General features: G+C 38.5%; 1 protein-coding gene and 1 long non-coding RNA gene across 3 annotated transcripts in view; one reads left to right on the top strand and one right to left on the bottom strand.

Annotated features, from left to right (window-relative positions):
* The first annotated feature begins 235 nt into the window (after positions 1-235).
* On the top strand, positions 236-2,071 carry LOC141375388 (uncharacterized). Its single transcript, XR_012383345.1, has 2 exons — positions 236-1,774; positions 1,927-2,071. It is a non-coding gene; the product is annotated as an uncharacterized lncRNA (long non-coding RNA).
* Positions 2,072-3,356: 1,285 nt separating this feature from the next.
* lgr4 (leucine-rich repeat containing G protein-coupled receptor 4) overlaps positions 3,357-26,920 on the bottom strand; it is a 91,229-nt gene continuing 67,665 nt past the window's right edge. The window contains exons 7-19 of one of the 2 annotated variants that reach the window (NM_001353862.1): positions 26,555-26,626; positions 24,901-24,969; positions 20,134-20,205; positions 19,961-20,032; positions 18,330-18,398; positions 17,490-17,561; positions 14,278-14,343; positions 14,122-14,193; positions 11,220-11,291; positions 10,833-10,958; positions 10,492-10,589; positions 10,303-10,359; positions 3,357-8,345 (exon numbers count right to left, since the gene is read on the bottom strand). In NM_001353862.1, the coding sequence (NP_001340791.1) occupies positions 6,973-8,345; positions 10,303-10,359; positions 10,492-10,589; positions 10,833-10,958; positions 11,220-11,291; positions 14,122-14,193; positions 14,278-14,343; positions 17,490-17,561; positions 18,330-18,398; positions 19,961-20,032; positions 20,134-20,205; positions 24,901-24,969; positions 26,555-26,626 (2,290 nt within the window). In that variant the 3' untranslated portion in view covers positions 3,357-6,972. Of the gene's footprint in view, positions 8,346-10,302; positions 10,360-10,491; positions 10,590-10,832; positions 10,959-11,219; positions 11,292-14,121; positions 14,194-14,277; positions 14,344-17,489; positions 17,562-18,329; positions 18,399-19,960; positions 20,033-20,133; positions 20,206-21,585; positions 23,801-24,900; positions 24,970-26,554; positions 26,627-26,920 lie in introns of those variants that run through there. The other variant, XM_068222318.2, reaches the window with a different exon arrangement.

The following is a 26,920-nucleotide window of genomic DNA, read 5'->3' as shown; positions in this document are numbered from 1 at the left end:
TGCATTTTATCTATAACCAAACCTCCCAGTTTCACATAATATTCTTCTTTGCTGTTCTACTGACATTGGTTGTCCTGAGAGTAAGTAAATTTCAGCTAATTGTATTTTTGGTCTGTACTACTACCCCTTTAAATTGATAAGCAAGTGTTTTTTTTTATCTGCTAGACTAATGTGGCAGCAAAGCAGGTCCATATGCAGAGTGTACTTACATATCAAGGTTACAAGAGGACATTTGGAGAGATCAGAGGCTCTCAGCAGCTGGAGAAAATCTGTGTTTAATGTAAAGCTGAAGCAACACGCAGATGAAGAAGCGTCACGTCTGTGCCAGTAAACCAGTTGAACAGCACTGCCATCTTGAGGCCACAGCAACCAGCACCTGCCAGAGAGAAGCGCGGGAACACGAGGCCTGCCTCCCTCCTGTCAGAATCACTAATTGCATGTTGAATTGCCCGTCACACGCCGTATATTTAGCATTGACGGTGATATTAGTCTTAGTAATGAGTCTTTTTCTCAGCTTGGATGGTTTTAGTCTATCATCAGGAACATTAAGGTAATAACAAACCCTGGCAGGCTACTTTTCTCACCCCTGCCTAATCAAAGCTATCCATTCCGCGCACGCGGTGAGGTCTGCGGTGAACCCCATACATCTCCACAAAACACCACACGTGCGTCAGGTGAGATCAGCTCGTGGAGCTTTAGACCTGTGCAGATGATACCAGCCGACGTTTCTAGAAGTTTGCAGAAAGATGGCAGTTTATCAAGCGTTAACCAGCGTGACTGTAATAAGGTTTATTGCGGAAACGTTCACGCTTAAGTGGTTGGTCCAATTACGGTCACCTTAGGAAAGATTCCCATTGAGATGTTTTCGCAAATCGACGATGAGCTCCAGGGGGGTTTGCTTCAAATGTACTTATTCCGCCCCTCCAGTTAAGCATCGGGAGACTGATAAGAGGAAAATTAGAAAGAGAAAAAAGGAGGAATCGACCGGCCTTTATTAAGAATCCCTCCCTCTGCCTTCTGGCGGTGTCTGGTGGCCCGCGCTCCACGTGCTGCTCTCTTTGATTCCACAGTTTGTTTTACCCTTTTAGGGAGCAGATGATTCCCATGGGCTGAACTGACGATTATTTTGTAGGCACGACCCTCTCTTTGTAAAAACCTACTAATGCTCCATTAATTGAATTGCTGATCTTGTCGGGTATTTAAATGGTGTGACAGGTTAAAGGATAATTAATGCATTAAGCACATGAAATGTTTGATGTTGATGATAGCTGCTGTTTTTAGATGGAATTCACTGAGATAATATTCATTGTTGTGACATGAAGGTGAAGTTCATAAGAGCTGCAGTTAGTTTATAAATCTATAGGCCGATGTACATCAGCCATGTTGAAAAGCAGCTGTAGTTAGGCATGCACATTTGTTTAGCTAACTAACACAATGCTACAAGACAAAAATGGAAGAATAATTAAATTCAAGCTAAATATTGCAAAAAAATAATAATAATTACAACCTATAAAGTTCAACTAAATTTTGTTGCTTTTGATTTTTCCTCTTTTTTTTTAAAAAAATCTGTATTTAATATTTTTCTATAACGTAAATTTGGGTGTACTCGTTTTTGGACCATTATCGTAAGTTATTTTGTTAGATAAGCTCCACATTTCTCATAAACAATAGTGATAATAGTTGAACATGCATAGTGGTGAATAGAAAAGTATAATTTTTGTGTTTTCATTTGTTCCAGCAGCATGTTAAAAACCCATAAGTGTATAACCCAGGGGTGCCCAAACTCGGTCCTGGAGGGCCGATGTCCTGCATATTTATTTCCAACCCCAATTAGACACACCTAAACTAGCTAATCAATCTCTTTCTAGGTATATTAAAAAACTTCCAGGCAGAGGTGTGGAAGGAAGTTGGAACTAAACTTTGCAGGACATCGGCCCTCCAGGACAGAGTTGGACACCCCTGGTATAACCCATAAGCACAACAACTCATAAGACTTTACAAAAAAGTAAAATAAATGACTGTTATAAATATACATATTAAGATTGATAATAAAATAAATATATACCCTACAGTCTGTTAAAAAGGTCATTCTTTCATTGAGACCAAGCGTAACAATAACAATATAATGTTAATAACCTTTAGAGCCAATTTGAATGAATCACGCTTTAAAGAGCTTGAACATTTAAAGCAGCAGGTGAAAAAACAATAACATTCTTGTAATAAACAGAAAAAATATCGTCTGCTGGTTTGGCCGCTAATATAGCTCATTATAGTTATATTTATAGTCATTGTTCTTAATTCTCCACACTAGCTATAATGGAAACAGCACAGAGAAACAATGTTGTTGGCTTCACTTTCGGAACAATTGTTTCCAGCTGATAAAAAAGCGAAAGCCAATCAGAATCTTCAGAGCTAGAGCATTTAAAGCATCTGAAAAAAATGAAGAAAAAACAAAACAAAACATGATCCTCTATTGGTTTGGAAGCTAACAGTGAATATGTTTACATGGACACCAATAATCTGATTTTTAAAAGTTTAAGTCAATACTCTGATTAAGAGTCTACCATGTAAACAGCAATTTTGGATTAGTTTAATCTGATTAAGGTCATAATTGAACTAAACAGAAATCGAATTAAGACATGTGGAGTATGCTGGTTTTAGTAGCATTATTGAAGTGGAGTACAGACATGTAAACACTGCAATCAAACTATTACCGTTGTGTAGGATTTTTGCCGCATTATACTTTATACACACATGGCTGTTTGACACTATTCTCTGCACCAACCGAGTCAGTAATGGACTACAGACACACACATTGCGAAATGCAGAGGTTTTCTTTAAAAAAAACACCACTACAGCAGTGCATACTCGCATCCAGTATCTGGTTTGTCATGGGGTGCATGCATGAAAAGAGTGAAAGTGCCAAACTGCAGATAAAATCAAAAAAATAAAATGAAACATCCAAAATTACATGAAACTCCAGAGGAAATGTGGATAGCGTGGTGATGCAATAGCGATAATCGATCTATGTGCTATAACATGTGAAACGGGATCATTAAAGGAACATTCTGAAAGCAACTTATGTAAACACCTTAATTATATTATTGTCTTATTCAGATTAAGGCAAATAATTTGATAACTAATGTCCATGTAAACGTAGTCATTGTTATTGCTATAATTTTACATTATCATTCTTACTATGAATGTACTTCAATCCTATTTAAATGAACAACGTCTGAATGTTGGATTTGAGCTGCACTGGAATAAAAAGCGCCTGACACAACACATGTACCTCATCAAGCAAAAGAGCACAAACCATCAAGATGGAAACTTAACAAAGCACAAGCACTCCCATCTTTAAAGCGAATCAGTTTATATAGTTTGGTTTACAAAAAATGTCAGCATACAGTATGTCATTTTCTCCCAGTACAAACTAACGCGTGACTCATTCAGTGAGAACGTACATCTAGATGTATTTACAGCGCAAGCAATCATTCCAACAAAATAAACATGAAAACGTAACCACATGTACTACTCTCTACTGGCAGCCGCTACGGTTGAAGAGGTAGCTTCCACAGTTAGACAATGCATCCCATTTTCGATTAGATGTGTCCTACAAAAATAATTTACAACATTCTGACATCTATAAACACACACGCGCGCACATACACACACTCACAGACACATGATTTGGAATTCTGTCAGTTCTACTGGCTACGACCTGCAAGGCTTGTCAGTTGATGCCAGAGCTTATATGACTGGCTTAATGGCATTCACTTTGCAAACATATTAGAAGACCAAAAGAAGATGTTGACATTCGGTATCTAAGGCAACCAAAACACACTTTTCCTTTCACTTGAACATACATGGACATACATGAACATACATACATGAACATACATGGACGAAGTGGAATCATGATGATGAAATGTTCTATATTGCTGAACAACAACAAAAAAGATACTTTGGTCCTCTTGTCAGTTCCACCTGACATAACTTAATGGCTAATTTTAAACATCAATATATCATACAGCTAATCAAACATCACTGCTACTGTATGATAGGGTTGGGTGATGTCGACCAGTTTGGCATCGTATGAGGTCTAATGTGAAACATTGCGATGGACGATAGCATCGTCGTCGTAGGCGGTGGTGAGTTAATTATTTATGAATAACTAATTTATTCATAACAAATTAATTAAATGTAGCCTACCATTTCAACTACCTGACCCGCATGGTCTTTGTTTTACCCATAACCAATCGTAAATAAATAAAAATAAGTTACACACAAATTACCACCTGTCAAACACTTTTTCTGCGGGACCTGAACAGGCAGAGTGATGTGTGTCGTTATAATGGCGTTGACAAACTTGGTTGGTAAGAAATGTGCACAACCAACAGGAACCAGCCAATAGTATCTAAAGTTTTTGCAAAAATTACCAGGTACAAGTGTGCAATTGAAAGATTGAAGCAGGGTACTGACACTGTGACACGTTACCTGATAGATTAAAAAAAACATAAGAGTCGTTAGATAGAGACAAGATTAATTAAATATCACGTTTAACAACTATACTGAGACGCGATCCAGCAGTAGATCCTTGATTAACTGTCCGACGTGCACTGCTCTCGGGAGTTTTGTACTCAAACCACCCGCTGACTGCTGGAGCTCAGACGCGCACATACACTGCAGCGCAAGACAGTGTGTGTGTGTGTGTGGTCACGTGATGTGTTTTTTGCGGTATAGTGTGAAAGGAGAAATTTTCATTTTCAGTTTTCAGGATAATTTTCGTTATAAAATGGCATTTTAAAACTAAAGGCCCGTGCATACCGGGACGCTTTTTGCTCGCGTTTTCAGTCGACGTTTAATGCCTTGTGACTAAATAAAGGGCGCCAATGTGATCGTGCACACCAAATGCCAGGTGCAAAAGCGTCATTTTTTGTGAAACGACTAATGCTTGTTTTTTTTTGTTTTGACGTGCTGCGTCAAAACCTTCTCCTCCAATAAGATTAGCACTTTTGTTCACGTGCACGGAACTGCTGAGGTTACAGTAAACAGCACTTGGAGGCACTCAAGCGCAAAACTGTCAATGCGAGCGCACGTTAAAGAAGCTGCCCAGAGGCCATATGAACATGGAGCTGCTTATTGCATTGGTGAACGTTATGGCATCGCCAGTAACTTTAAAAACAAGCGTTTCAACTTTCTCTCTTCTTCTGTGTTACAAGTGGGTATCATAAGCTTAAAGTTGTGTAGCGCGATCTAACGTCAAGGAGCCATTTTGCACACTCTTCTGCTTTACGGCAGTGAAAATTGCTTAGGTATGAATCCGGAAACACTGCTCAAAAAACGCTGATGTTAAACGCAAACGAAAAGCAACTGAGTGTGTATGAGCCTTAAGGCGCATTAGTGTAAACGGGTGTATTTTTTCCGCGAGTGGGTTGCTGCTGTGAGGGGGGCAGGGCAGAGGATTGCAATGCATCGTGATGTGTATCAGCCATATGGCATCGTCTATCGACCCAACCCTACTGTATGATGTAAAGTGTAGAGAAAAATAGGTTTTTATAAGGGCAGGTTTTAAATCCTAGACACCTCAGGGACTACGCATAATATTACAGATCCAAATATTCAAGTTTATTTATTAGAATTTAAACATATTGGAAATATTACTGCGCATAAATGTCCATTTTTAAATTTATATTACTTCTCCTGCCATTCATATTTAAAAAAGTCAGATCTTTAGCAAATTTTCATGTTACATTCAGTCATAGCATGTACAATTAATCTATTTTTTCAGATGTAACAATATTAATGTTAATATCAGCCATTAATTGTTAATCATTGATAAGAATCAGTCGGAATATTAATATGCATCCTTTCTGTGTGTCATATACTGTAGCAAACAAATCAGATCATCTAGACAGAAGGTAGCTTACACTATCATGAAAACCTATTTTTACTCTACCCAGTGTACAAAATACATCTTGAAATGATCTGGTGACTTTTTTTTTGTCAGGAATAAATGCAAAATAATCATAATAAAAAAATATAGTCTGCCATTCATCCATCAAAGCATTTCCATGTTTAAAATAAATTATTAGAAACATACTAGTGATTAAGGAAGCACTGTGGTCAAGAAGACATCCAAACGTCATTGTAAAACTTAAATTAAAGATGATTTCTTTTCCATAAAGAGTCCATAAAAGAGTACTGGCATGTTTGGATCACTCGGTTAGCTGAAGGACAGGCATGTGATTTTTAGGATTGCTTTCAGAATAAGCAAGCGAGGAATGAATGCTTTTACTATTAGAGGAAACACATGAGAAACCTGTAGAGTACATTCTCATCGGCATACTGGAAAAATCCAGTATATGGAGAAACTTTGCTACATTGAACGGGATTCCCGTTACAGTCTGAGACTATGATCACAAAGGACGAGGAGAATCAACATGACTAAAAACAATGGCACATATATCCCTGCTTTAAATCAAAAGGACAGACGTTTGAAAGAATAAAAGGGAAAATAGATTTTCTTTTTCTAAAAACACAAAATGCCCCAAGAAAATGAACAGACAACTTCTGCTCTCTTGTGAACTGAAAGGCAGGCACTGGGAGAGATAAGATCACTGTGTCCATCAGCTGTCAATCAGCCCTGGGTGCCAACGCAACCGAATTTGGCTGAGGGGGACAGGAAACCAAAAACAAGATGTGTTGTTTGCTGACAACATTTGGCTCAGTGAGTCTTTCTGTATTGTCAGATTTCCCTTTTCATGGATTCAGTCGATGTTCACTCAGACACACACACACACACACACAGACACACACACATGCGCACAAGTGTGAAAAGAGAGAAGAAAGTGCTTCCGGGCTGTTTGCATTTGCAGCCCCTCCCTGCTGTCTGTCCTTGTGGAGCAGTGACACTCCGCACCCTGGAGGACTCGTGAGGAGGTGAGTGTGTGAGCGCTCTGGGCTGTGAGCTCAGTCTGTCATGCGGGGGATGTTGTAAGAGTAGTGTACTAAAGGGAGGCCGCGGCTCTGGCAAAAACAAGCTCGGCCGCACGCCTGCACCTGCTCTGAACTGTCTGATACGAACGAATCCCCCTCGTCTCCATATTCCGACTGTGCGGAAAGCGTCCCGGTATCGGGCCAGTAGCCCTCTGAACTCAAACACTGAGGCACGTTCCCCATCAAAGCAGGACAGCTGTGGGACTTTACTAAATGTCTGCAGGCCGATGAAGAGGAGGAACCTGAAGAGGAAGACGTCCTGATGTGGAGAGCGGCGTCACAATGTTCGCACATTCCTCGAGAGTCGCCGTGAAGCTTTGTGTACATTCCACAATCACTTGACAAGCCTTCTCCATCATCAGAAACTGGTGATCCTCCTGCCACAGTTCCTTTGGTGACTGTTTTAGCAACCAGCCTGCCGCATCCTCCAGTCCTGCCCCGTCCTCGAAGGTGAAGCCAGTCATACCTGAAGGAAGGACTGAAGCAGACGTACAGCACAGGGTTCAAGCAGGCAGACAGAGGGAAGAATATGAGCGTCACTGATTTGGCCATCTCTGGTCCGCCCACTGCATTACTAGTCCCGGCCAGCAGGGGAGCAAAGGAGAAAGCTGCCACCGGGCAGAAGAAGATGCAGTTGGTGAAGATGAGCCAAGCGATGTGGCGCACAGATCCAGCCTGCTCAGGGTCAGCCAGCTGAGCGCGCCCAAGTCTGCAGTATAACCTTGTATAAACCACAGCGCTTAGCAAGTATGCTAGTGTGTTCATTAGCACTAGGGCTACTGTAAACCCCAGGCCAGGACTGGAGCCTTCAGAGAAGGGCAGGCAGAGGGGAGAACCCATGGCTGATCCATGGTACAGACTAAGACAGGCCGCTGCAACAGATACCAATCCCAAAAGAAGTGCGGCTATAGCAAACCTCCTTCGCCTTTCCCTTCTTTCACCCCTGGACCTCAGAGCTCCCGCCTTCCCCATCAGAGCCCTCACGGCCAAGCATCGCTCCACAGCAGCTAACGCCAGCAGCAGGACGGCCCACTCTGAGGAGAACACCGCGAGGAAGCCCACCACCTGACAACCAGCGCCTGTTTCCCACCACACACCATACTCTGCAAATGAGCCCCAGGTGACGGTGTCCAGCAAGGTCAGCGCTGCCACGTAGACCCCAGTCAGCAGGTTAGCAGAGGCCAGAAGAGCCACCAGGAAGCGGGATGGGGATAGAGAGGAGGTGCGTGGGGAGAAGGTGGCGGCAAGGACCAGGCAGTTGAAGAGGAGTGCAACCAGGCAGATGAACCACACAGTCAGTCGAATCATCCAGCTTCCCAACAAGTGTTCACAAGGTTTAAATGCCCCTGAAAGATGAAAACCATAAACAGACACACATCAAACCATAGTATGAAAAGTGCCTAAGAGGCATGAACATTGCACAATGGTTGGTTTGATGTTTCTGAAGAAGTCTACTAGGATCACCAACATTGCTTTTTATAAAAAAAAATTATATTGTGAATTATTATTAAAATAAAAATAAATGTGTTTCAAATAAACCTTATGGCAAACAGATTACTGCAAAATACAGAGGGATTCAAAAAGAATACCACAACTTTGATAATCCAGTACTCTGAAAAGAAAAAAATGAGAGCTAAGCTCTTTCTGTCACTGATTTAAGGAAGCTCTGAAGTTTTGAAAAACTTTAAGTACTCTTCACATTGATTAAGTGCCCAAGGTTCCATCAAGTTTCTTTGAATAAATACAGATTTTCAAAGTTGTGGTATTCTTTTTGATTCACCCTGTATAACTATTGTAATCCAATAATCATTTGTTCAGAAGTATAACCTTAACAAATTCAAATTTCATGTAATAGTATTATATAAAAAGAAAAACAGTGAAAAAGGGATGCAACTAGTTTTCAGCCATTATACAGTGGTCGCTCGTTAATCACAAGAGTTACATTTGAAAAATAACCTGCAATAGGTAAAATCCGTGAAGTTGTCCGCTTTATTTTTTACAATTATGATGTTTGAAGGCTGTAAAACTCCTCACTACGCACTTTATAAATTTTTCTCAGACAGGCATTTACATTTACACATGTTTCTCTTTTAGTTTAACACTTATGTTATTTTCCTCTTTTATATAATAAACTGAAAATTCATTTATTCTGTAATGGCGCCCTACAGCCGAGTAACTTCTACCTTGCTTTAGCATGTCCAACTTTTTTTGTGATAGCTAGCATCTTCCTCTGCCTTTTGGGTGCTACAGCAGGTAATCTTTGACAGTGCAGAACATTTCATCTGCATTGTGGGGTTTGTTGGGGAGAAAACTTGCAAACATACAGTCCAGCACTTTAGAGTCTCACTGCTGGCGATTGAAGATTAATGTCAATCTGGCAAGCTGAACGCATTCTGTACTGTACAGAAGGGGTTCTCAACAGTCTGTAGATCAATTGGTACCGGGACACAAGAAATCATTAATTATTTTGTTTTATTTCTTATCTGAGTCTGAATGATCTTTTATTTTAAAAAATCTTTTATTTTGAAAGATGACCATATTCTCTCGTTTACTTCTCTGTCACTTGAGCGCCCAATTTAACCCACAAGCTGCAAAATAAGTAAGAAACAGACGTCTTTGGAAAGTTTCTTTGCTAAGGGAAAAAGGACCATTGAACTGCCAAGGAACGGATCTGCAACCCATTTGTCAACAAATCAGTTGGAGATGCTGCTGGAAATCGCCTTTTTAGCTGTCATTCGCATATCGTGTCTTTTCTAGAGTTTGCGCAAGTCTGTTATTTCCAATGGAGGCGTGGCGCAGTGCAAGCAGTGTGACGCATGTGTGCCTTCCAGACACACCCAGTTAAATAAATACCGCGAGCAACGGCATTGTCTTGGTCCACGGTAAAATTGTCAATCGTTGACCAGTCCGTGTTGATAAAAAGGTTGGGGACCACTCCTGTACAGGAGACACGGCAAGGAAAATATTATTTGACAATGGTCTACAGCCAATCAGGATACAGAACACAATTTGCTAATCAGGACACAGAACATGCCCTGTAAAAAAAAAGCACGTCAAATCGCACAAAAAAATCCTCAAAATTGCGAGGCTGTGAAAGATGAACTGAGTTCCAGAGAGAGACCACTGTATATACAATATAGTATGATACTGATAACTACAGCAGTCCCCATTATGCTACAGATTTTTTTGGACCAATTACATATATTATTATGTAGCACTAAGCCTATTACTATTCTGTAACATTACATTACCCACAGTTTTCTGACAGTGGCAAAATAAAAAAGAGCCTTTTTTTGTATTTACCCGGTAATGGAGAGCAGTGCATGACCATAGGAATCCTTTCCATGTCCTCCTCGCCACCTAACATGTATATTTATATGTAAGTCAACTATGAAAAGCACAATACCACACATAAACACAGCCAGAAAAGCTAATTCAATCACTTACAGCCACAAATACCAGAAAACAGAGAGCTACACCAAAAAGTCATACCAAATGCATTTCTTCGCTCGTCATCCTCTGCTGGGTTAACCGCACTATCATAAGCCACAAAAGCGCAACACTGGTAGGCATAAGGAACCGTTATGGACCTGTGGGGACAGAGACACAGTGAGCGAGGTCTTGAAGAATTACTTAATTATCTGGGTTTTGATGAAAGAAAAGCTCAAGGTCTTGCTGATTTCTTGAGTACACTGTGAGTGTGATTACAGAGTACGGGTGAAGGTTGGGACGTCACGTTATTATTCATACAAACTGAACTGGGACGCGGGGGAGCAACCGTAATGACCTGTAATCAGTCACGGCTCATGAGAAAGACTGTGAAGAGCTCTAACCTGAGTTTAGGCAGAGTCTTAGACATCAGGCCGTTCCTCAGCTCCATGTTTCCAGTCAGCTTGAGCTGGTTCAGTGCGCTCAGTCCTGCAGTTGGAACACTGGCAAGGGAGTTGAGACTGAGATCCCTAATGACATGATGGAAAAAAAGCAATTATAGTCATGGACACACACACACATACACACACACACATAGAAGCAAGCCCCATATGGCTTTGTTGTTTAATCTGAGGTGCTCTGGTGGAGAAAATGCACGTACGACCAAAAGCAGTTCTGATATCTTCAAGCAGTTAAACAGCAATTTATTACAAGTTCAATCGTGACAATTATGCCCTCTTAAAAATGATGAATATGAGCAATAATGGAGGCAGACTCCAGTGAACACTCACAGGTTAGTGAGAGCGCTGAGAGAAAGGAAAGCATCTCTGTGGATGAACTTGATCTGGTTTCTGCTCAGGTCTCTGTAGAGCGGAAAGAAAACAAACACATACACACAGGCTAAACATACATACAGATGGCTCTGGATAAAGGTTCAGAATTCAGAACAAAGCCTTGTGCAAGCTCACTGTGAGGGTGATTGCTGAACTGCTGTTCATTTGACTGAAATGAAGTCATACTTTGGTTATTTTATAGTTATTTTAATTTAGTTACACATATTTGTTATCATTCATTCATTCATTTATTCATTTTTTCAGCATATGTTTTGCACAGCGGATGCCCTTCTAGCCGCAACCCAGTACTGGAAAACACCCATACACCCTCACATTCGCACATACTCATACACTACGGCCAATTTAGTTCACCTATAGCGCATGTCTTTGGACTGTGGGGGAAACCCACACCAACACTTGGGAGAACATGCAAACTCCACACAGAAATGCCAATGGCCCAGCTGGCACTTGTACCAGCGATCTTTTTGCTGTGAGGTGACAGTGCAAACCACCACCACCACATATACGTTATAGTTATTTAAAATAATTGCCATGTAATATAATACGTGTGTCTTGGAGGCATCTTAACCATAGAATATCAATGACTGGAATAAAAAAAATGACATAAATTGTACTTTTTTTGATATGTTGAAATTGAAACCATTATATTATTATTATAACTGTTAATATTATTAAAAATAAATAATAATCATAATTCTGTTGTATTTGTTGTTAAATAAGAGGATAAAGCAACTTTCCTTCAAAAAACACAATTGTGTTCATCCTGACGCATGCCTTTTTAAATAAATATATAATTTATAATAATATTCAACAATTTATGATGTTGTTGTTATAATTAGAAATATTAATGAATAATAATTAAGAAAATTAATAATCACAATGTTTATAATTTAGTTGTAGTTGCTATTAAATAAGAGGATAAAGTAACATTCCTTAAAAAAAATTGTGATCATCCTGACACATGCCTTTTTAAATAAAAAAATAATTTATAATAATATTCAACAATTAATGATGTTGTTGTTATAATTATAATTATTAAGGAATAATAATTAATAAAAAATAATAATTGCAATGTTGACAATTTTGCCATATTTATTATTAAGTAAGAAGATAAAGCGACTTTCCTTAAAAAAAACAAATTGTGTTCATCCTGACGCATGCCTTTTTTAAATAAGTATATAATAATAATAATATTCAACAATTTATGATGTTGTTGTTATAATTAATAATGAATAACAATTAAGAAAATTAATTAATTAATGCTTATAATTTTGCTGTATTTGTTGTTAAATAAGATTATGATGCGACATTCCTTCAAAAAAATATTTAACAGTTTATGATGTTGTTATTATAATTATTAATTAATAATAATTAATAAAATTAATAATCACAATGCTTTGTAATTCTGCTGTATTTATTATTAAATAAGAGAAGTGACTTTCCTTAAAAAAAATTGTGTTCATCGACGCATGCCTTTTTAAATAAATAAATATATAATTAATAATAATATTCAACAGTTAATGTTGATGTTGTTATAATTATTAATGAATGATATTAAAAAAAATAATAATCACAATGTTTATAATTTTACTGTATTTGTTATTAAATAAGTGGATAAAGCGACTTTCCTTCAAAAAACAAAAAACAAAAGCAAATTGTTTTCATCCTGACACATGCCTTTTTTAATAAATATATAATTAATAATAATATTCAACAATTTATGATGTTGTTGTTGGTATAGTCATAATTATTAATAAATAATAATTAATAAAAATAATAATCACAATGCTTATAATGGACAGCACGGTGGCTCAGGGGGTAGCATAATCGCCTCACAGCAAGAGTTCGCTGGTACGAGCCCTGGCTGGGTCAGTTGGCATTTTTGTGTGGAGTTTGCATGCTCTCCCCTTGTTCACGTGGGTTTCCTCCAGGTGCTCAGGTTTCCCCCACAGTCCAAAGACATGTGCTATAGGTGAACTGAATAAGCTAAATTGGCCATAGAGTATGAGAGTGAATGCAAGAGTCTGTGGGTGCTTCCCAGTGTTGGGTTGTGGCTGAAAGGACATCCGGTGCATAAAAGATGCTGAATAAGTTGGCGGTTCATTCCGGTGACCACTGATTAATAAATGGACTAAGCTGAAAAGAAAATGAATGGATGAACATTCAACAATTTGTGATGTTGTTGTTTTAATTATAAATATTATTGAATGATAATTAATAAGAAATAACGAGCACAATGTTGATAATTTGCTGTATTTTTCGTTAAATAAGAGGGGAAAAACATTGTTCATCATGATGTATGCCTTTTTAAATCAATATATAATTAATAATAAATTTATGATGATTATACAATATTTGTATTCATACTCCAACTAGCAATACTACTACTAATAATAATAATCACAATGAATAAATCTTCAAGTTATATAGCTCATTAGACCAATTACAGTTAATAACTCAATACAAGAATTCAGTAATACTTCTTAATTCTGATTGGCTAATCTAAGCATCGAATGGTCAATTTTGTTTGTATAATGAGTGTTGCCAACAATTTCCTCTATAGCTGTGCTAGTTTTAGGTCTTTTGTATCCCTCTACAGCCTCTTTCATCTCATATAATGAAATCTTTCATCGACTCCGAATCAATATTTCATGACCATTTATTTATTTATACGGTAAGGAGCCATGTAATACGTGGCATAATTTAGGGTCGTCTAATACAGGACTGATCACCCTGCCTGGGATTACTTTGTGATAACGACCTGCTGTCTATATACATTTTTTATTACGACATTTGCATATAACCACAATTTTGGCACACAATAATTGCAATTACTTACAGCACTCGAAGGCTAGTCATGCCCTGGAAAGTTCCCCTGTCTATCTGCTTGATTTGGTTATGCTGTAGATTGCTGCAAATATAAAAAAAAAAAGTCAGTGCCTATTCATTTGAATGTCAGAACTGAACATAATGTAGCATGTTCGCAAAAACTTACATGTCCTGCAGTCTAACGCAGCCCTGAAAGGATGGCAGGTCTTCAATGTCATTATAGGAAAGGTCTCTGTCAGGACATAGACACAAATGTTGAGACACCGAGCTGGTGAGGAGTGGGAATGTTTTGATGAAGTTTGGACAGGAACAAAAGGATGTGTGATGTGTTACAGCAGTCAGGTCTGACTCTGGCTCGCTCCTCCGGGAGGTCATTAGACAGCACTTTAAAACGTCCCCCTGCAGCTGTGCTTCTGACAGGCCACTGCACACTGATGACGCTCGACTGACGCACACCGCGCCTGGCCACCATTGACTTCCACTTTGTGTGTTTTAGGGCTAAGTGTCCATTCAGATGTCTTGGTTTCAGATCCTCAAGCTCTTGATTTGATTAATTGAATATCAATTTATTATAAATGCTGTATTTTTATTTATGAAAATCATCGGTGAACTCAGTGTATCTCTTCAGATGCGTGGAATAAAAAGTCATAATATGGAAATGTAGCAGGGGTTTTTTAAAGTCAAAAACAGTGGGACCTTCTATTTATGTAGAAACACACACATTAATATACATCAATTCGAAATACATTAATCAGCATTTGAAGTGGGTCAAAAACTTTCATTAAAGCTAACCTAAAACCAAAATGTGCAGCTGTTCTTGAACTTTTTTGATCCACTTCAAATGTTGACTACTACAGATCAAACAAGTTCTACAAATATTCATAAAGTTATGAAACAAATTCAGCCAAGAGCACTGATTTTTTTCATAGTGTTCTTGACCTTATACATGAGTGATATCTCTGAATTGTTTTTATTTGGGCAGTTCAACACACAAGTGTGAAGTTGATGTTCAAGTTGAAGTTAGTCACAAAAGTGAAGTGAATTTAGCTCTCGCACACAGCGGTGTCACACAGTGCTTCGGGAGTTTGTGCCACAAAAAGGCATCTGTCAGACCCTTTTTTTCACATTACTTTAATGACTCATCAAACATTTTTATTCACTTTTATCCATGTTTCTTTGCTGCTCTGATTTATATGAGCATTAATGCTCTGCGTCATTGGGTTACTAATTAAATCACTGAACTTGTATTTAAATACTTTTCTAATTACTTTGTCTGAAAAGTAAATAACTCAAAAATCCCTATAAATGCATATCAATGCAAAAAACAGAGGTGCCCCAACTTTTTTCCTTTGCAGGGCCTAAAACCAAACTTGATTGAGGACTGCGGGCAAAATATATACCAAACCATATTCAATAAATTTGCCAAGGGGAATTTCCTTATTTATGTGGTAATATATAAAAAAAAAGACCAATTAACCCAGTATCATTTTATATACAGTATAATGTAATATAATGAACTTATATGTACATACATAAACAATCCCATTTATAACACAATAGAGTTCAATGCAGAATACACTAGTCGAGCTGCTCCTTGATTTGGCTTGTGCTTTGTCCTCTATCCAGGGTTTCTGCAGGTTTCACCAAGTTAAAATTTAAGACTTAAGCCATTTTTAAGACCATTATGAATCAAATTTTAGACTCATACAGGGCTAAACACTAAGGAGTCCCAGATGGAAAATATTTATATTTGCCCAATCAAAAAAATAAAATAAAAAAATGTATAATTTATTACATTTAATAATACAATTATAATTTACTAATGATTAATTTAAATAGTTTAAATATTACTTAGCAATAATATTTTAAATATTGTGTCAAAACAAGTAAGCTCTAGTTATAAACACATTTATTTTAATATGAATTTTCTAAAAAAATGGACAAATGTTTTAAAAGTTTTAAAAACTGTAATAAACTAAATATATGCACAACAGTCTGTCCAGGTCAGTGTCCTCAGCAGTAAATACATGGGTAACTTTTAAACAAATATTATTATGAGGAAAATAATCAAACCATTATGGTAAATAAAGGTAAAGATGACATTTTTAAATAAAAAGTATAAGTTTTATTGAGATTGCCATTGTTGGTGATTTGTATGGGTGTTAATGGCCAGATTGGGTAGCTTTACATGAACAAAGGAAAATTAAGACCTGTTTAAAAAGATTTAAGACCTACAGCACAACATTTCAGTAAATTTAAGACTTTTTAAGGCCAAAAATTCTGGTTTTGAGATTTAAAACATTTTAAAACACTACGGAAACCTTGTCTATTTGTCAAGTGGCAGTGTTTACATTTTAAAAGACAAAAGGCAGTTTAAATTTACAACATTTAATTAAATCATTTAATTTAAGGTAGTTTTTTGTAGTTCTGCAATATGATATCATCAAAATGATGATCTCTGTCAAAAATCTGTCAAAATTCATTGACTTTTTAAGCATCAAGCAAAATAACCAAAATAAAAAATATATATATTCTAAAAATATATAATGTATTGTTATTTAGTCATTTCTGGCTCCATTTGTTTTCTTCATCATGTGAAATTGTCTTAGTAAATTGTATAGCAATAAACTAATAATTCTGCTTCCCTAAATTGATAGAAACAGAACTGTTGAATTTTAAGACTCTGTAGATTTTAAGATTCTTAAGACATTTTAAGAATCTGTAAAAAAGTCAAATAAAAATAAAGAGTAATCTCTCACATTACTTATTCAGTGCATACCTAGTTGAACTAGTTAATAGTTCATTTGTAAGTCATTAAACCCAACACTGCTGCTACATAAATATGTTTGCTGATGCACTATATAGAACAATCTCTATCGCTAGATGTAATTATATATTGCCTAGTCCTACCAATGTCAAAATATAAAAACCACTGGAATATAGAATTTAGAAAAGAATCGATTCATGACTTTGAGAATCAATATAGAAGTTATTATTTGCCCCAGTGTGTATTCAAAGCTAAGCCAGTAAGCAAAGTGCATAGAGTTCTGAGTGACATGCCCAGCATATGTTAGTTCCTGAATGACAGCAGCGGCTTGAAGGCTTTTCCATGACCGTGTGTGAGTGTTCTGAGTGACAGCTAACCTTTGTGTGTTAAGAGGCCTGTGACTGATGATTAATTACTGACTGCTGAAGGCGGTAACTGGACCATCGCCGGCCTCTCATGGACCTCTGACTGACATGTGTTATGGATGATTATGAATGGTGTGTCACTGCTAAGAAACATGTTTGTGTGTTTACGCTGGGGTATTAGTTTGTAGCATTTAGTGCTAATATGCATACATGTGTTGTATATACAGTAAGTGGGAAAGAACTTACACTGTTCGCAGCACAGTTAGATCCTCACACAGGTCTGCCGGGATGCTCCTGATTTTAGTTCCTGTTAAAGTCCTGGACAATGCAAGAGAAATAAAATATCAATTTTGTTTTTGCTTTAATTAAACAGTTTTGTCAACTATTAAATGTCTAGTCCTTAAAGGGGCTGCATGACAAGTTGAGAAAACTTTGCTATTAGCGACACCAGTGGCCATTAACAGTACTGCCTGTCTAAGTTAGTTTGTGTTATTTGCTTAGAGGTAAACAAATATGCAAATAACCTAAGTCTACATAAAAATTATTTATGTTATGATATCTTGTAAACTCTGCATTTTACCTATTTAATATTTATTATTTTGTGTTGGAGAACACATTTTTAATAGCTCTGCAAATCACAGATAAGGTCATTAAAATGACATTTTTATGATTATTTTATGATCATTCATTTTATTTTAGTTTTATTATTTTATTACTGCATAACACACTGACATTACACTAGAAAATGTCTCTTATTACATTATCTTGGATGTTAATATGCATAAGTACTCCATTTATGTGTCATATCAGAAGGCACTCGGGAAGATGTGTAAATGTCACAAACGTTTATGTAACGTAGGCAAACTACAGATTCAGGGAAGGGCTACATAAGATGTCATGTCCACACATTGGAAATAAATAAAGAGATTAACATGTGGACATTCTTAAAGATTATAGCTTCTTCAGTGTTTGCAATTAATTGTACTTTTAGGCTGTGTTTCCATATAAGGAAAAGTTTTATAAATGGTTTGCCGTTCGTTTTATTGTAACCGACACTCGTCTTTGTGTGGTTTTATGGAAACTCACAGGCTCTCCAGATTTATTGTTCCAGTGAGGCTGGGGAAATCCTGCATCATACTGGCACCACGCAGCATTCTGTAAAATATAAATTAAACATAATGAAAACTCCACGATCATCCGTTCAAGACAAAAGCTAAAGCTTAGCAGATAATTTGAGCTGATACTTTCCTAAATTGAGAGTAAATGTGAACCCTGCCAAACTACATAAATGAAGTACGTAAAAGAAAAATAAAGTCATTATTTATTCACTCCTGTGTCATTTAAAACATGTATGCATTTCTTTTTTCTGAACCAAAATATTCAATGAAAGTCAAAGGGTATCATTAGGATATTCTTTGGATAAGAGCATTTTTCAAAATATCTTATTTTGGGTTCCGCAGATAAAAGAAATGACTACAGGTTTTAAATAACATAAGACGATGAGTAACCGATGGCAGGCTTATTGCTATTATTATTACTATTATTATTCTACCCCAATGTGTAGAAAAACTAAATCCAGCTTCTGACAGGCCACTGCACACAGAAGACGCTCAACTGACGCACACCACACCTGGCTGCCATTGACTTCCACTGTGTGTGTTGTAGGGCTAGGCGTCCATTCAGATTGATTTGATTAATTAAATACCAATTTAATATAAATATTGTATTTATATTTATGAAAATCATCAGTGAGCACGTTATTTTATCATAAAACATGTATCTCTGTTTCAGATGCGTGGAATAAATAGTCATAATATGAAAATATAGCAGGGTGTTTTCAAAGTCAAAGACAGTGGGACCTTCGTTTTATGTAGAAGCACATACATAAGATTGAAAAACAATAAACAGAATTTGAAGTGGGTCAAAAAAAGTGAATCAAAGCTAACCTAAAATCAAAATGTGCAGCCATTCTTGACTACTACAGATCAGATCAATTCTACATATGTTCATAAAGTTATGAAACATATTCAGCCAAGAGTACTGATATTTTTTTATTAATATTAACTACACAGAAAGTCAAAGGGTCTCATAAGGATATTCTTTGGATTAGAACATTCTTCAAAATATCTTATTTTGGGTTCTGCAGAAAAAATAAATGAATACAGGTTTTAAATAACATAATACGATGAGTAAATGATGGTAGGCTTATTATTATTATTATTATTTTGTGTAAGCTAGATGAAGGTTGTAAAATTAGGTTAAAGTGGAAACGTACCACAATGTGTAGAAAAACTAAATAATATATAAAATACAAAAAAATTTACAAATAATAAGAAACATAACTAGTATATTTGATTTTTAACATATAGTTTTCATGGTAAAGATGAATCTTTTTACAAAAAACTTTGCAAACCTATATTTCATATTTTAAATACAGCATAGATCGTTATTAATTTCATGATAAAAATTTAGAGAAAATAACAACTCCTAAATGCTCTGTTTATCATTTCATGGATGAAAGAAAATCACATTGGTGTAAAAACTAATTTTGTAATTTTGGTGTGACTAAACAGAATTAACATGAAAACCAAGTAAATGGTGTAATAATATGCATATGAGCCTGTAAGTGACAGGTGTCAGTGTGAGTGACTGGCATGTTAAATGTGTGTGTAATTACTTCAGTTCCACAACAATTACTGAATAATGCTTCTGCTTACAGAGAGTGCAAGTCTGACAGGTTCTGGAAAGCAGTGGTTCCCACGAAGGAGAGCGGGTTGTCAAAAAGATGGCTGTAGACACACATATAATGAATGTTTATAGCCAACAAAAATAAATAAATAAATGAAGCACGATATTTCAGTGTGTGTGTGTGGGATCAGCGTTTGCTTACATTGTTCGAAGAAGGGAATTCCTGCAGAAGGCTCCCTCAGGGATAGATGCAATGTTGTTGCTATGAAATCCACTAGCAAACAGGGAAAAATTTAAATCATTATGAAATCATTAGACTAAACATTTTTAGATGCTCTGAGATAATCTCCCTCAGGATTCATAACTGCTGCTTCACTGACCACAGCTCTGTTTTATCAAGCAGGTCTCAATCTTAACACTAGAGGGCAGCTTGACACTACTGTAGTTCTCTTCAAAACACAAGGCTGGAAGGATTAACAAAAACCTGTTTGGGACTCTTGATGCTATATTACACTCTTCAAGTCTTATTTTGTCTTGTAAAAGGACTCCCAAGATGTTTCTTTTTAGAGCAATTTAGAGGTGTGTACAGTTCTCACTTGGCAGGTTTGGTTTGATTAAAAAAAACTGTGGTGTGATTGTGAGTGCAGTTCATTTGAAAAGTGTGATCTCTGCAAACGGATCCCTGCTGTGCACCAAACTGAAAAGATGAGTCTTGGTTTAGTTCTGTGTTTCAATTGAAATATGAATGCAACATAGAGATATCTTAATCAGCTAAAAACAAGACGCAATGTCCCAAAATTTGACATTAAAAATCCTTAATTATACCACTTTTTTCTAGTCATTGTAGTGTTAGAAACACTTTTATGGTCCCACATAGAAATCTGATATGTGGCAATATATGCAAATTATATATATTACATACAAGTTCCAATATAATACCTAAAATGTTATATATAATATATAATGAACACACACTCAAATATTTTGAAATATACACCACATATACGACATATATGTCATATATGTCAATTGCATATTTTCCATAGATCAAATTTCTATATGGGGCAGCAGATTTGTGTTTGTATATGACACAGTGCCCTGTGTAGCTTTGACCTGTTTACAGATTTTATTAGCTCTTTTAAAGATAAAAAACAGCACATATATGCACATATACAAGTGATTTGAACCAGGATTGTTTTGTATGTTAAGATTAAAACAAGCAGTTTAAAAAAGCTTTCAATTAGTTAGTTTAAATAAAAAGTCAACATCAACAATTGTTGTCCACAACAGTGGATTTATTCCCATACAGAGAGAGTAGCATACGTTTTTGGATCTTGGATTGTGATGGGAGAGTCGGATCGGAGTGCAAAGTCTTTTCCAGCACACCCCAAAGATTCTCAACTGGTTTAAGGTCCGGACTCTGTGGTGGTTTTATGTTCCTTAAACAATCTTTTACAATTTAAGCCTGATGACTCCTGGCATTGACTACCTTTACATGGGCATCAGTAATCAAATTAATTGTTTTAATACGAATAAGGCAGTAATATAATTAAGGTGTTGATATGAGTTACTTTTTGAAGCACATTCATTCAATTAACATCATTGCTTCACCACGCTATTGTTGTGATTCGGGATAGATACAAACAACTGAAGGTAAGATCCAAATGCAGGTTTATTCGTGGTCAGGCAAGCAATGGTCAAAACAGGTATGAACAGGCATATACGGGCAAATCCAAAGTCGAAGTCGGTAAACAGGCAAAAGGTCGAAAGGCTGGCGGCTAAACAGGATAACAAGGAAACTAAGCTAGGTACAGACACGGAGAAAACAAGATCGGAAGAAACGCGTTGAAATGTCACCAAACAGTAGACAAGACTCGGCAAAGTGAATGAGTGTGTGTGCTGCTTAAATACTGTGTGTAATCAGTCTCTGTAACAGGTTTCAGCTGGTGATGTAATCAGGAAGATGAGTGACCAGGCGTGCGTGATTGGAAGAAGTGCATGTATGGAAATGTAGTCCTGGGGAATGCGGAAGTGAGGTTCATGAAGAGGAAACCAGCGATTTCCAGTGAATGATCGCTGGTTATCGTAACATAGCCCCCCCTCTAAAGAGCGGCTTCCAGACGCTCCAAATACAGTTCAGGCGGGGGGTGGAGCGGAGGCGGAACAGGGGGAGGGATGGAGGGCCAGGACCATGCAGCTGGAGCGTACCTGGGGCGTGGAGCTGAGGCGGGCCTGGAGCGTGGAGTTGCGGAAGACCCGGAGGAGGGAGCTGCGGAGGGCCTGGAGTGTGGAGCTGCGGAAGACCCGGAGAGTAGAGCTGTCGTGGTCCTGGATCGTTTGACAATGGAGGACCTGGAGCGTGGAGCTGCGGAAGACCCGGAGAGTGGAGTTGCGGAGGGCCTGGAGCGTGGAGCTGTGGAAGACCCGGAGAGTAGAGTTGCGGAGGGCCTGGAGCGTGGAGCTGAGACCATTGAGGAAGCTTAGGTGGCAGCTGCCATTCAGGAAGTTCAGCCGACGGCGGCCATTCAGGAGGCTTGGGCGGCGGCCATTCAGGAAACTCAGGTGGCGACCATTCAAGAAGCTCAGGAGGCGGCGGCCATTCAGGAAACTCAGGCGGCGACCATTCAAGAAGCTCAGGAGGCGGCGGCCATTCAGGAGGCTTGGGCGGCGGCCATTCAGGAAACTCAGGCGGCGACCATTCAAGAAGCTCAGGAGGCGGCGGCCATTCAGGAGGCTTGGGCGGCGGCCATTCAGGAAACTCAGGCGGCGACCATTCAAGAAGCTCAGGAGGCGGCGACCATTCAGGAGGCTCAGGAGGCGGAGTCGACTCTGGTTGCGGCGTCGACTCTGGCTGCGGCGTCGACTCTGGCTGCGGCGTCGACTCTGGCTGCGGCGTCGACTCTGGCTGCGGCGTCGACTCTGGCTGCGGCGTCGACTCTGGCTGCGCTGGAGGATCTGGCAGCACTGGACGGTCTGGCAGCACTGGAGTGTCTAGTAGCTCTGGAAGGTCTGGCAGCTCTGGAGGATCTGGCAGGTCTGGTAGCACTGGAGGGTCTGGCAGTCCTGGAGGGTCTGGCAGCACTGGAGGGTCTGGCAGCTCTAGAGGGTCTGGCAGCACTGGAGGGTCTGGCAGCTCTGGAGGGTCTGGCAGCACTGGAGGGACTGGTAGCACTGGAGGTGGCGGTGGCAGCTCTGGAGGGTCTGGCAGCTCTGGAAGGTCTGGCAGCTCTGGAGGGTCTGGCAGCTCTGGTAACTCAGGTAGTGGTGACCATTCTGGGGGCTCAGTTGATGGCACTTCAGGAACTAGAACAGGAACTAAGGCAGGAACGGACAAGGAACAGGAAACCATCTTGTGAGCTGGTGGCAGATTGGCGTTTACCACATTGTGAGCTGGAGGGCTGGTTGTGACCACATTGTGAGCTGGAGGACTGGAGTCGGCCATCTTGTGAGCTGGAAGACTGGAGTCGGCCATTTTGTGAGCTGAAGGACTAGATGCGGCCATTTTCTGAGCTGGGAGTGTGGTGATGGAATGAGCAGCAAGCCCCGGTGTTATCTGGTCTTGCTGTACACTGCCCCTCCCCAAAAAATATTTAGGAGTTTCCTCCACCTCACCTATGGTGAAGGACGAGTCCACAGTGCGTAGAGCATAGTCCAAAAATTCAGAGAAAGTCCCTCGAGAACGAACACTTGAAAGTGTGCTCTTTAGCGGCTCATTAAGCCCATAAATAAAAAAGTCAATGAGCATACAGTCTGGTAAATCAGTGGTGTTAGCGATCTCCAAATAACACTGGATGTGGTTCTCGAGGGATTGATTACCTTGGCGTAGACGGACCAAAAACACTGCTGGATCCATAACGTGGCCGAGTCTTCTGTTGTGATTCGGGATAGATACAAACAACTGAAGGTAAGATCCAAATGCAGGTTTATTCGTGGTCAGGCAAGCAATGGTCAAAACAGGTATGAACAGGCATATACGGGCAAATCCAAAGTCGAAGTCGGTAAACAGGCAAAAGGTCGAAAGGCTGGCGGCTAAACAGGATAACAAGGAAACTAAGCTAGGTACAGACACGGAGAAAACAAGATCGGAAGAAACGCGTTGAAATGTCACCAAACAGTAGACAAGACTCTGCAAAGTGAATGAGTGTGTGTGCTGCTTAAATACTGTGTGTAATCAGTCTCTGTAACAGGTTTCAGCTGGTGATGTAATCAGGAAGATGAGTGACCAGGCGTGCGTGATTGGAAGAAGTGCATGTATGGAAATGTAGTCCTGGGGAATGCGGAAGTGAGGTTCATGAAGAGGAAACCAGCGATCTCCAGTGAATGATCGCTGGTTATCGTAACAGCTATCCACATTTCCTCCTGAGTATCATAATTTTGGGTGTTTCATTTTTAATTTGTCGACTTTAACTGCAGTTTGGCACTTTCACTGTCATTCTCTAACATTTCATGCATGCCACCGTGACAAACCAGATATTGGATGTGAGTAAGAAATGCTGAAAAAGTGTAGTTTTAATGGATTGTCTTAATCGTATTAAAATGAGATTATTGGTGTCCATGTAAACGTACATTCTCACGGTCATCAATTGATGGAATGACCTGGTCATTGAGTATATTCAGGTAGTCAGTTAACCTCATTCTTTGGGCACCTAACCTGCTGAACCTATAGACCTGACCAACTTCAGCATCCCCAGATCACAGCATTGCCCTCGTCAGGCTTGCATGATATTCACTTTAGATAGTGTTTGTTATAAAAGCCATTTTGTATCTTTAGATTCACTTTTAAAAATCACAAGGAGTTTGTAAGCGAACCAGGTTTAAATGTGTTATCATTATTATTTGACAGGTTCAGACAACCTCACTTTCTGTGTAAAAAACACCAACCATCCACATCAAAAACGAACCCCCAAACAAGTGTCTGAGACAAACTACTCGAATGACAGTAAATGAGTGTGTGTTTGCAAAAACTCACAGTTCTTTCAGCTTGGGCAGCATCTGAATGGCCTCTGGGAAGATCTTCAGATTGTTGAAGTTTAGATCCCTGAAAGAACACAGGACAGGTCACGTTATTCATTTAGCCCTCACTCCTGTGAACTAAACACTTCCCCTAATATAGCAAACTTATTATTTTTATACTAAAGACTTAGACATGTGTCTGTATTCAATAATTCAATACATTGTGGTAATAAATATGCACAACAATGTTACCTTGTTCTCCATAAAATATTGTGAATTTATTATTCTGTCTCTGAGTTTGTAAATATTTATAGAGATCCCTTTAACTTCTTTAATATCCAATGAAAGATATGTATAACACTGCATGTAACTCGTTATACAAGAGAAAGACCATAGTCACCAACAACACAATCGTTTGGTTAATGTTATGTAATGGTGTTAATGACAAGTTACTTGAAAACTATTACATTTGTTATCAGAAGGACAACAGATCATTTCTGCCCCTATGTAAATTATTAAAATACTGTGATAATACTGTGAAAAAAAAGTCAAATGTGATACCCTCACATACTTATGTACATTGAACAAATTAGAATTCATATTAAAATATTTTAGCCATCTGTTTTAGTTCTCCATTTTAAAGGCAACCGTAACTGATTTTGCTTCCAAAGAAAAACGACACAATCTAAAATAAGGAGAAACCAAAAACTGCTTGCGAGAAATCAGACCAGTGAGCACAGCCGATCTCCTGATTTCTTCAGTGTGTTATTGTTTGTCTGAGCTGCCACACGATACAACCTGGCATGAAACTTCCTCTCTACCCCTAATGCCCCTGTCCGGTGTCCCACTCTCCTCCCCAGGGGCACAGGACGTTGGCGTGTCCTCATCCTGTCCTAATTATGGCCCGAATAAGTAAATAAAGCAGAGTCAGCGATGGCTATCTGCCTTCCCCTTCCCCTCGCCTCTTCCTCCCTGATGCGGTGGATGCTTGCTAAACGAACTGTGGTAAGTGGAGAGAGAGAACGGAGGCAATAAGGTAAAGCCCAAGGTCCTGAAAAGGCTCCTTTGTCCTTTATCGGCATACTGTAAATCCTGATTAACTCTATTCAAGTGAAGCAATAATGAGTTGCCCAACTTAATAAAGGCCGATCTGTAATCGCATTAAAACATGCAAAACACATGAAAAGTCTCTATTGTAACTAACATTTATAAGTAAACTGGGGTTTTATCTCTGTAATAAATTTTAGAAAAACAATTGATGTATTTTTTTATGTCAAAACAGAGACTAGAGACACCTTACAAATATCTACCTAAAATACTAGAGTTATGATGCAATGTCTCAAATTGAAAAAAATATGTGTTAATGTATCAGGCTATATGATAGGGATCTTTAATCAACGCTTAAGTGTTTCATAACTAGTGTGTTTTCTAGTATAACGCATCCTAGCAACTTAGGCATCCTCACCTGCAAACCTGAGTTCTGCAGAAGAGGGCGCTAGAGCAGCAGAGAAATGTCCTAACACCACACAGAGCAACTATACTTCTACCCAAACACCCGAGTATGATGCTATTAATGACAGACCCACTTCGGTTGATGTAAACGTACATGTATTTACATTCTCCACAATGAAAGGAGAGTATATGACATAAGTAGGTGAAGGGGAACTCACAATGTCTCCAGGTTGTCCAGCCCATTAAAGCAGTTTTTCCCAATTTCCTGGATCCGATTATTGTGGAGATGCCTGAATAATATGGATAAACAAAAATTTATAAGCAATACTTATTTAGACATTTTTATTTTTACACAATCCTTTTATTTTACGATTCTTGTTGATGACAATAAGCTGATCGTTGTTTATTACACTCAAAAAATATTTTGCTGCTTGTTATTAACATTTTCATGATAAGCATTGGTTAACATTATACAGTACGTTATTCGGGTATATGCACATGGACCTTTAATTATCAGCTAGTCAGCCCTTGGGCTTCTGGTGAACTGTCTTTGCATTATAAAATCGCACATTTAGGGTCTGATT

Source organism: Danio rerio, chromosome 7 (genome assembly GCF_049306965.1).
Source record: "Danio rerio strain Tuebingen ecotype United States chromosome 7, GRCz12tu, whole genome shotgun sequence".
Lineage (NCBI taxonomy): Eukaryota > Metazoa > Chordata > Actinopteri > Cypriniformes > Danionidae > Danio > Danio rerio.
This window is presented reverse-complemented; position numbering and strand designations above follow the sequence as displayed.